The 12048-nt window shown below is 38.2% G+C and overlaps 1 protein-coding gene across 2 annotated transcripts in view; it reads left to right on the top strand.

The window, feature by feature from the left end:
* Nucleotides 1–12048, top strand: part of PRKD3 (protein kinase D3) — a 43910-nt gene that overhangs the window by 17506 nt on the left and 14356 nt on the right. For both annotated transcript variants that reach the window (XM_084203212.1, XM_084203211.1), the window contains exons 6-10: nt 1253–1442; nt 4203–4280; nt 6172–6355; nt 7837–7960; nt 10734–10811. In XM_084203212.1, the coding sequence (XP_084059338.1) occupies nt 1253–1442; nt 4203–4280; nt 6172–6355; nt 7837–7960; nt 10734–10811 (654 nt within the window). The remainder of the gene's footprint in view (nt 1–1252; nt 1443–4202; nt 4281–6171; nt 6356–7836; nt 7961–10733; nt 10812–12048) is intronic.

Here is a 12048-nt window from a genome sequence, read left to right as displayed (position 1 = left end):
AAAGTTTTTCTTTAAACTTCATTTCAAAGATTTTTTTTTTTGAGGAGGCTTAATTTTCTAAATAATTTTTGAATTTTCTAAATAGTTTTGCCTAATTTAGTAAGCTATCCCGTATGCTATACCTTGCTTCTAAAAACTGCTAGTTTGAGGTGGTGATTGCAATTTGGTTTGCCTGCCTCCAGTGCTTTCCATTTTACCTTCTGTATGGAGGTTTGTATGTGCTGTCTGCACCTTGTCAGGTTGCTCAAAAAATGAATGTCATGAGTGAATTTCTAGCATTTTATCTTCTGTGGAAATAAAGGTTCATACATAACTTCCTGCTTTCTGTAAGGCTTTTCCATCTGGTATTTTTGTGGCTTTGTTTTACAATACCAGAATGTCCTCTTAAAGCTTTTTGGCCAGATTGCTTTCTTGTCTGATCACTTTTGGAGCCAACACCTCCCTTACAGCCCCACTGACCTTTTCTTTCATCCGCCAGGACCCCCAAGTCCTTCCCAGCAGGGCTGACGCCAGTCCCCAGCCTGTGTTGATACAGGGAGGTGCCCCAGTCCGGGTGCAGCGCCAGCACTTGGCCTTGTTGAGCCACATAAGTTTCACAGGGACCCACTTCTCAAGCTTATCCAGGTCCTGCTGGATGGCATCATGTCCCTCCAGTGTGCCGGCTGCACCACTCAGCTGGGTGACATCCAGAAACGTGCTGAGCGTGCACTCGCTCCCACTGTCTGTCATTGGTAAAGACATTTCATAGCTCTGGTCCCAGTATCAGCCCTGAGGGACACCACTTGTCACTGATGTCTATCAGGACACTGAGCCATTGACCACTACCTTCTGAATGTGACCATCCAGCCAATTCCTTACTGTCCTAAAAGTCTGCCCATTGAATCCATCTCTCCACTTTAGAGTGAAGGATGTTATGGTGACCATGTCAAAGACTTTACAGAATTCCAGATAAATGACACCTGTAGCCCTTTTCTTGTCCACTGATGGAGTCACTCCATCATGGAAGGCTGATGGCTGTCCTGAATCACTTCCTCCCTTCATGTCCATAGCTTCTCGTAGGATCTCTGTGATCTTCCCAGATACAGAGGGGAGGCTGAAAGGTCAGTGGTTCCCAGGGTTGTCTATTCTGTCTTTTTCAAAAATGGACGCAGTTTTTGCCTTTTTTCAGTTCACCTGACTACTGTGACTTTTCAAAGCAGTTATGGCAGTAGAACTGTTCTGGTGCAAATTATGTATTCCTTCTTTATTCCAGCGTTGCTGCCCAGAACCTAGTAAGAGGATTCCCTCTTGGAGTGGCCGCCCCATCTGGATGGATAAGATGGTGCTTTGCAGAGTGAAGGTCCCCCACACCTTTGCTGTTCACTCTTACACTCGTCCCACCATCTGCCAGTATTGCAAACGGCTGCTTAAGGGCCTTTTTCGCCAAGGAATGCAGTGTAAAGGTAAACGTCTAATTTTCTGCTGTAGCAGTAAATTTCAGTAAAGGTCTTGTATTTAAAACGGGTTGCAACTTAGGTGGCTGTATACTGCAAAATAGGGACATGCAAGTTTTGAAAAATTGCATCATTTTCAGAAGATCACAGCATCCCTCATTTTTATTGTAGTAAGCTGTGTGTTGTACATTTCTCTGAAAAATAAGATTTAATTGTGTAGATTGAAAACACTTTAATTCTAGAAGGATAATTATGAATTAATAAAAGTGGGAGATGCTTCCTTTTGTTCAATATCTGTATTCTAGACTGACCACTAAGGAATCTGTGAGTTTTCATTCTATTATTCTGGTACTGATACCAGAATATACTGATTATTACCTTTTGGAAGTAGGTGTCTGTGCTGAACTTGCATGGTTTTTATGTAGCATATGTTAACATGCATGGCTTCAGTTCTCAGGCTCTTCCATGTGGTTCCTAGGGTATAACTAACGTGATCTCCTTCCAGCTTTTTATTACTAGTTAGTGCAGATCTGTTGGCTTTGTTGCAGGAAACAAAAGTCTAGTAATGTTTATGATTCATTACTATGGAAAGGAGTTTCCATTTCTCTCATGTGAGTTTGTCAAGTGGGAGTATCGAAGGTCAGCTTTTTGAGAGAGGTCACTTAATACAGTTTCAGTTTGCTTTATTAGAGGAGAGAAAATATTGTAAGCTTACAGCTGTGTTAACCTTTTTTTTTTGACTAGTAATACTGCTGTCTCATGTGAGTAAGGAAGTAGTTTTATTTTTCATTTCTGTTGTTATTTGCAGTCTTCATAGTCTGTTTGAAGTCTGCATCCTGAGCTGGTTTTGATATTTTTTCCAGTCAGTGTGTCTCTTGGATACACATGATACAAAAATAATGAAGCCTGAAAAAGATGCCCTGCAGTTTTAACATACAGATGCTGCTGGCCATATACAATTGGTATGACTGTATCCAGCTGAACAAATGGGGCTACCACATCAGTTTCAGGGAATTTAATAGCATTGGATAAAAATATTATTTGTATGCATGTTGTAAGCATTTATGCATGCAAAACAAGCCTAGAGAAATGCCATGTATATGTGCAGGACAGAAATAAGTGTCTTAATAGGCCTCCATTTATGCAGTAAGATCCTATACTTATTTTTACTATATCAGGAATTGATATCAAGCAGTTCAAATTTTTTCATACTGATTTTTCTTCCAGATTCTTAAGGTTTCCCCCCAACTTCCTTGTGCACATTCACGAAGTTTGGGGTCTTTTAGTAGTTTTATGTTTCTGATTACCTGTAAGAGCCCTGGATTTTTTGATTTAATTCAGGTTGCTATTTGGGCTCTGAGGATGATGTTTGAGATGCTAAGGCTGTATTTGTGATAACAAATTAAATATGCACCGAAACATTCCCGGACACTGAGGTCAGCTGGGACGGAATGACCCGTGTTCATGAACAAATTTTCTTAGCATCCCAGCCTGGGTGGCTCTATGCAGACTGCCTGGAGCAATTTCATAGGATGCTCTGGTATATGAGCCAGACCTTGGAACTGTTTGAGATTATGCTAATGCTGTGGGCCAAAAGCATGCTAGGGGACGTTTGTAGCTATTTACTAGACTAGAGAATTGCATTGCAGTATCCAGGAATGTTTCTGAATATACTTTAATTTTTTAGGATAGATTCAGTCTTCTAGTTTCGTGACAGGATTTGAAATGTCTCTGTTTCTTCCAGCCTTCTTTAAAGTAGTGAAGTAATTGTATTTCATAATATGGACTGAAGCCATGACTGTAAAATACTGTTAATGGGTCTCCTAGGATGCATTTTTTTAGGCACTCAGAAGCTAAGCAATATTGTATTCTGCTCCAAAATTTGGCTTCTCTGCTACTAAAAATGGAGAGATAATGGTTTTTCTCTTGCCTGGGCTTAAAAGAAAAACACATTGAGCTTGTTTTGGGTAGCAAAAAGAGGTTAAACTACCAATATGAAAACAATTGTGGAGGCAGTAGGGAGTTTTGAAAGTCATGGTGTTGATGGAGTTGAAAATTCACAGGGATGCGACTAATAAAGGAAATTCCTGTTCATACCAGTAATGTTGTATGCTGGACTTGATTCAGTAGGCTGCATCTGATACCTTGGGTGCAGAAATGGCACACATCCAACTGAGATTCCATCCCATGTCAGGCCAAATCTGGACATAACGTTATTCTGTCTGCCCTGTGTCAGCAAGAAATGGAGCTTGAGTAGTCAGGCGAATCTGTAACCTGAATGAGAGGGGAACTGGACTTCAGGATTTACTGCAGAACATATTTGCTCTGATGTAGTTGTGTGATCATAGATGTTGTGTAATCAGACTCTAATGTCTTCAAGTCTTAGTTGGCCGGTGGGGAAAAATGTTAGAGATGAGACCATTAAATCATATAGCAATGGAAAAAAGGATGTGGAACAAATGAAAGAATGGGAGAAATTACATCATGGGGGAAAAAATAGCTGCAGAAGAAGCTACAGAAGTAGCAAACCGTTTTGTACTGGAAGGGGAAGTACTGACATAATAAAGAGTGGTGGGACAAATCAACATGTGACATAAGGACAAGATTGCTAATTTCCTCCTGGAGGTGACCTCATTGGTGCTGTCCTCAGTTACATGCAAATGTATGAATCTGAACTGAAATTAGTGTTGGGAGAAGTGAATGATAAATGACAGTGTCTGGGTGGGAGTGAGGTTCTGATATCATGGGCTTATTTATCTCTTCTTTTAGATTGCAGATTCAACTGTCACAAACGCTGTGCACCTAAAGTACCTCGAGACTGTCTTGGAGAGGTTATTTTCAATGGAGGTAAGATGAGAAATATGCTTTCAAATAGTAAGAGATCTTGTGAGGCTCAAGAAGATGCATTAGTATTTATTTCCTCATCTCTGAATATTTGACATAGTTTTACTTATCTTGACTGTTTTTTCAGTTAAAATGAAAAAAATTCACTGTAAAACACCGTGGTGACTTAAATTTTACTTAATCAGTCTTGACAAGTTCACTATGCTTTACTTGGGATTGCATAATGGAAATGAAAAATCTAGAAACCACCCCAGCGTACAAAATTTGAAGATGTGTTGTGGTTGGTCTGCTCAGTGTTAGCCATGAAATATATACTTTAAAATGTTAATATCTGAAGACATGTACCATTTTTTATGACTTTCTCATATCTTACTGGCCAGAGTTAGCTGAGGTGTTTGAGATAAAAGAGAAAGGAGAAAAGCCAAGCCAAACCAAAAGAAAGAATTGCACCCTAGTTTCTGGAAACCTCAATGAAGTAGGACTGCTTTCTGTAAAAGACCTTACAGAACTGAAAGAAGAATGTGCAGAACACTTTGTGGAAGAATGTTTAGAGTATTTTTGTAAGTTTTAAACCAGTGTAAAGCTGATGATCAGATAGGGATTAAAAACTGATTGAATGGGGGAGCGATTATCAATGGCAAATAATTTGTGGTGTACCCCAGAGGCCAGCAAAGGGTCCAGTTCTGTTCACATCTTCATTAATGATCTTGATGGCACAGAGTGTACCCTCAGCAGGTTTGCAGGTGACTGGGAGGACTGGCTGATGTGACAGAGGGTTTGTGCTGCCATCCTGAGAGACTTCAACAGCCTGTAGAAATGAACTCAGGGGGTTGTTGGACCATGTGACCTTTAAAAGTCTCCTCCAATTTCAGCCATTCTGTGGCTGTGTTGCCTTGTCGCACATTTTTTAGTGAAACAAAATTGGTGAGGTGGAGCAAATCACATTGAACTGAACAACTTGATTCAGAGGCTTGGGGCACAGCTATGCTAGGGTATGTTGCCATTGCACAATATATCCCATCCGTTCATGCTAACCTTCTCCAGCTCCCAGACTCTTTCCTGGATCTTGAGGTTGGTGGCTATGAGCAGCAATGTGCAACATGATGTTGCTGCAGCCTGGTTTTACTGCCCTTGTGATGCTAAAATGGTAAAGGCCACATAGTTTGGGAGCTATAGTTTCATGTAATTCTTCTGAAGACATAAAGAGCAATTTATTTTTTGTTCTTTTTCCCATTCTTAATTGAACTCACCCCAGGTAAAAAACAAAGCACAAACCAACAAAAAAACAACCATAAAAAGACTACTGATGAAGATACTTTTGTCTTAATTCTTAGTTTTCCATAGTACCAGTTGTACAGCTTTTGAAAACACTAAATTTCTTCCTACAGAAAATGAGAGGTGAATAAGATCTATTCTGCTTTTCTCTTTTCCTGTAATTCCACAGTCTCCCTTTTCTTTCTTACTTTTTGTATTATGGACTGCAAGAGCAGGGGGAGCAGAGTTGGGTTGCTGCTAATGGAGAATTTCATTTGCACAGGAATAATTCTCTGGGTCATCTCTAGCCATTGAAAGGTTACTTTGTCCTGATTACTTTTGGAACAGAATTACTTAATGAGATTTAGGTGTAGGCTTTAAGCTTTTCGCTCTGTTCCAGTATGGTTTGTGTTTTAGTTGGGTCTCTCTTGCCTTGGTATTTAGCAAAATGAAATTGATAATCTTCATTAGCATACTCTGCATCTTAGAGTAGAAGTGTCAGGATTTTGTATATTGTGATTGTAGTTTTATGTTTATTTCCGTAAGAGTGAACTGGAAAAAAAAAGTTGGGTTTTGGAGGATTTTTAAAATTTTTTTTAGTTGTGTGTTTGAAATAACGTCTGACTTGTGTTGTTTCCAGAACCTGCTAGCCCAGGCCAGGACTTGGATATGCCAATGGAAGTTGATAGCAGTGAAATGAACAGTGATGGTAGTCGAGTTCTAGATGATGCCGAAGAGCCCTCTCCTCCAGAGGACAAAATCTTTTTTATGGATCCATCTGACCTCGATGCAGACAAAGATGAGGAAGCTGTCAAAACCATCAGGTAAGTTACAGGATGGATTTCTTTGCTCAGGATATGCGTTGCTCAATATTGTGAGCAAAATGTTACCAATTAACCCACTTTTATTGCTGAAAGTGTATTTTCTCTTTGTGTGGGGTTCCTTTTTTTTTAAACTTGAAAATACTTTGTAAAGTTCTCCTATCTCAAGAAAATGTGAAACATAAATAAACTAAAAGAATATAGCTTCTTCTAATTGGAAAAAGTGTTATCCTATGACAGGTATTGAAGAAATACAACCAGATTATTAAAGCAGGATAAAACTTACAGCTTAACAAAGCTAATGCATGGTTAAGGTCTCTGTGACTTGAGCCTAATTTAGTTACTGGTATATATGTGTGGATTTAAACAGCATTAGTTGGGATATTTTAATATTGGCATTGTAGTCTATGCATATTATGCAATAGTTTGCTTTATTTATCTTGAAAGTGATGTTTCTGAAGTCTTTTATCCAATAACTGTTAACATAGTTCCTTAAATCAAATTTTTATTTCTCTATTATTCTGAGTAGTGTCATCCTGATTTTCTTAGTCATTCTTAATAAGATAAGTGCAATTGTATTTGGTCAAACTAAACATCATTGTAGTTCAGGGCTTAATAGCAAATTTGTGAGGGAGAGCATATAATGATACCTCCCAACTTTTCAGTGATTCATAGCTCAAGGATCTCCTGAGTGGGAAGCAACATCTACCTCTAAAGTAGGATTTTTCCATTTATTTCTAATTGGATTTGAAGCAATTCAGGTTTTTGGCATGACAGAATCCTGTAGCCAATTCTGTAGTGTAACAACGGGCCATGTTAAAGCATCTTTACTCTTTTTGTTTTGAAACTGCCTCATGATGTGTGTTTACAGATATGTCTGTTAGTGCCACATGCAGTGGTGTTAGGCAGGCACCTTGGTGGTTAGCTTCATTTTCAGTGCTATTAAAACCTGTATGTTTAATTAATGGCTCTCTCAGAATATTAGAGATTATCAAACCTTGGTCTGCAGGACAGTTAATATAGCATTGATAGAATTTTGTATTACAGTTGTGATTTAACATATCCTGATTTATGTTTTGAGAAGTTGAAAGTTTGCTTTGATAGGGACCTTCATTAACCGCAATATTATGAAGTAGCATAATCAGCTTACATAGACAAGAAGAAATGGTAGTTATGCTGATGTTAATTATATTTCTGTGGTATAAAATGGCACAAAAGACCAGCAGCCTCAGCAGATTGTTTTGAAAGAGGATGATTTCTGTAGGTGTCCTCAGTTCAGCATGTTTCTTCTCTGTTACCTAAGTACTGCAATACTTGCCCTAGGAGACCTAGCAGGAGCTCAAATTCATCCATCAACTAAATCTGCATGGGAAGAAAAGGTGTCTGTTCTGGAAAATTATGGACTAAATGCGTAAAACAAGTATAATTGCAGTACTGTTGTATTTTAACTTGTTGCATATTAAACTGTTGTATCTTCTTTTTAGTCCTTCAACAAGCAATAATATTCCTCTCATGCGAGTTGTACAGTCAATCAAACACACAAAGAGGAAGAGCAGTACAATGGTGAAAGAAGGATGGATGGTCCACTACACTAGTAGAGACAACCTGGTCAGTTACTTCAGTTTCTTCCTAAATTAAGTTATTTCTCTAAACTAGTGTATTTTATTTCTGATTAGAGTATAATTTGAAAGAATTTAGCTGTGATGTTCATTATAAAGAAATCTGGTTCCAGGGAGAAAGTGTAATTTATTCAAAATTCTTCATGTGGTGATTGAATAGTACTTTTTCTTCTCCCCTTTAGGGAAAAGCATCACTACATTGTCTCAAATGAATTGCATATGCAATAGTTCAGCTTTCCTGAGAAAGTAACTTAGAATTACTTGCTTGTGTCATCTTTCTCTTTAGTAGTTGAACTAAATACTTGTTCTATTCTACCATGTGAAAAGGTGGAATTCGTAAGAATATTATGTGTCCTGAAATGGTTGAGAGTGTTATTCTAATGATCTAGGTGTTTGTAAACAGTTATGTGTAGATATGGGAACCCTTAATTCCTCTAGCAATTCACTCTAAGAGCTGTGGCTTGACTGTATGTCCTTGGGTATGCCAGCATCCCCCCAAAAGACTGTGTTGTTTGTTGCCAGTGCTACCAATAATGCTGCCTTAATTGAGTAGGCAAGCTACTTGATTTTTGTGTATTGAGGAGGAAGACAAGGCAAAATAACAGGGTTCCTTAGTATTGTCTGATGGGAGGAAGTGAATCAATCCTCTTGTTTTTTGGTAGATGAATGGAAAGGATGAATTTAAGAAGTTCCTGGATCTCATGGAGGACATTATGGTATATTGAGACTGTTCATGAAAGGCAGCAGAAATACTTCTGCATTCTTTATCTCTGTGGCATCTGATAGGAGGAGACTTAGAGAATTTAAAGAAGCAAAGTTATTTAAGTTCTGATGAAATCAATTTGAAGTGTGATAATAGGCAGCTCTGTACTGTAATGTTTTCCCTTCTTGTAATTGTCAGCTAAAATAACTGCTGTAAATAGTCTTTGTGAAGCTACCTTAAAAACCATTTCTTTAAGGTACAGTTTTCTAGCACCTAGATGTATTTATCACAATCCAAAATAAGTATCTAGCACATTTTAGATTTGGTTACAGCCAAGACTACATAAAAGTCACAATTATCATCAGCTGGCTGTGGAAAAACTAAGGCCAGGTTGCGGACACAGGTGAATAGTTCCAGCAGAACTGTTCAGGGCAGACCTGGTATTCAGCTCTGATTTAAACTTTCAGTACAACCAGTATGTTTTTGCATGGACTTTTTTTTTTTGAGCCTCCTCTTACAACAGTGATTTGATGAAACACCTTAGTTTAGTTAGATTTTCTTCATCTGTCAGTCTGGCTGCTACCTCGATGACATCAACTGAAAAAGGCCAGTCAGATGAAGTATCCTGACCCAAAGGATAGTCAGCCAAACAAGATCTCACAGAGCTTCCTAATGGGAGGAGACTTCCGTATTGGGCATTACAACATCGGCTATTTCCCTTGGCTGTTCCGTTCTCAGCAATGTCAGACTGTTTCCTATTCCTGAAACAACTGGGCTTCCTATCAGTTCCAGACAGGTTCATTTTAACAGCGGGATCTGTGTGCTTCTTGTGCTCCCTGGTAACAAGATGTTTCACTCTTTAAAAATGAGAAGTTCCTATGTCATCATCTTTTTTTCTGACCTTGGTCCCATCCTTTCTCAGAGTAGGGTATGGGGCAGATTTTGAGCCCCTGAGTAAGTTACCAGCCTTTTCCTTAATTCCTCTCCTCTTAAGTCTTTGCTGATACACAACTGAATAAAGAGCAGATATGTCGAAATGAGGGGTTTACACCTTTGGTTTCTTTCACCCATTGTCCTGGTGCTGTCTGGGAGCTCCTTTTAGTTAAATCCATTTTTGATCTAGTTTTCTTTGTCTAACTTCTATAGGTTGACTTAGCTTCTCCCTGGGTGAAGTGATTTAAGCTCTGCTTAAATATGGAAAAAAAAAGAAGCTTTGCTTTTAACAAAGTTTATAAAATATAAATATAATAGAATGATATTTCAAACTTTGTCATCCTAAGTTATGGTTAAGAGTCTTGGTTTCTGGTCCCAGAAAAATGGAAGTGGTTTTCTAACTATATGAGCGTGGTGCAAGCAAAGTATCTTACAGATACTTTGATTCATACAACCATATTAGATTTCTAAAAGGTTCTTTGTTTTGCGGAATATTCTTCAGGTTAAATTACAAGACAGTTATATACAACAGTTAATCTGTCTTACTTTTTGGTCAGGGAGACTTCTTTTTGGCGGATACTTCCAACAAAAGGCTATGTAGTCTCTCTTGTTTGTTTGTTTTTTTCCCAGAAATTATTTTTTTCATTTGAATTTCATAATGTGTCTGTTTTGCCTCTGTATTGATGGAAGAATTAAGGACTTCTTAGGCTTGCTGTGTGCTTGAACCCTTGCAATGTTGGTATGAGGGCATAAAGGGAGAAAGCATGACTCCCACAGTTGTCACAAAATTTAAAGGACTCAGATTTGGTGAGAATATGCACCTGGAGTAAAACCTGTCTAGTAACTGTTTTTCCCTATATGAGGTAACTCCTGTTGTCACTGCTTTTGCTGTAAGGTAAGTGATGTTTTTGCTAGTTTTTGGAAATAATTTTTGAGCTTCTTATTCAATTAAGACAAAATCTTTATTTCCAAAGTTTATTTTTTCATTTCTGTAGTCTAAGATTACTGTAGATAAATTTGGAATGATTATCACAGTAATTTAAAGCATTTTTAAATTTAAATAATAAGATCGCAAAAGCCATATGAGAGGTTTATTCCCTATGTAATTGTACTGTGCATTTTGTAGAGAAAAAGACATTACTGGAGACTGGACAGCAAATGCCTCACACTTTTTCAAAATGAATCTGGAACAAAATATTACAAGGTAATTAATGATGAGTAATAATTATGTTTTGCTTGATTTATTCAGTGATTTATAGATATAAAGTCTACTGTGAGCAGTTTATGTATTATCTCCGTTTTCCCATCTCTTTTTGAATCAAAACTGTGACCAGGTTAATTGTTGCCCAAAGCCTGTAAGTGAGAAGGACCACGACTAACTCTGAGAAGTTGCTTGCAGCTCCTGCTCTAATTCCCTTGAGTATGTCTCTCCTTACATTTTTGCATGTACTGTTCTCCTGAATTACCTGGCATATTAAGCTTTCCTCACAATTACCAGAGAATTTCTTTGGCCACCAGTTGAATGAAGGCTTGGATTTTTGTGTTCTCTGAGTAGTGACTGAAAGTTTGCATGCTTATATGTTTTATTTCAACGTTCCTCAAATTCAGTTACTCCCTACTGTATAACTGAAAGTTTCAAGCAAGATTTACAGGAAGATTTACTGTATAGCCTTATGTTTATATAAATGAAGCTTAGTGTATTGTCAATTTAGGATTGTGGTGGAATGTATTGGTGGTGAAATATTCAGAAAATGCATTTGAATATGTAAACAGGACTTTTCCCTTTCTTGTCTTATGCCTTTAGGTGGGGGTCCAAATCTTGCAGCTTCCTTCTTTATAACATCTCTAAGATCAAGCCTTTTCTCTGTACACCCAGCTAAACTTGCCCAGATCCTTTTCATCCCTATCTTGACCAATGCAGTCTCTTCTCAGACCTCTCTGATACTTGTATTGCCCTGTGCATTCAAAACACAGCTGGTAAAATATGTTCCTTGCTTGTTGCTCCATTACGTCACTGCTTTTAGTCCTTTCACTTGCCCCCTTGCACCCCTTGTTTTAACTGCTTAGATCTGATTGTTTGTCTTTGCTGTTAGAGTAATTCACAGTTTTTGCCTTTACATTTATTTGCTCTTCATCTCAATCAGCTGCTGTCTCTTATCCTCCTAATGCCTGCCCAGTGTTCATCTGCTTGTTCACTGCTCTTGCAAGTGACATGCACCTGCACCTTCCCATGGATGTGGAATGTCCTCCTCCACCTAGCGTGAACGTGAAACCATTTCTTCCTTGAGATCTGTTCTGTAATACTCTTGTACCATGGTCTTAAGCTGACCAGGTAGAGCATAATATCTGTATGTAGATAATATCTGCTAATATCTGTATGAAAGAGAATCTTTACCCAAAATGATTCTGATGCACAAAGCAGTGCTTATTGATTAGTGTGT

Source organism: Fringilla coelebs, assembly GCF_963513975.1.
Source record: "Fringilla coelebs genome assembly, chromosome: 3".
Taxonomy (NCBI): domain Eukaryota; kingdom Metazoa; phylum Chordata; class Aves; order Passeriformes; family Fringillidae; genus Fringilla; species Fringilla coelebs.
This window is presented reverse-complemented; position numbering and strand designations above follow the sequence as displayed.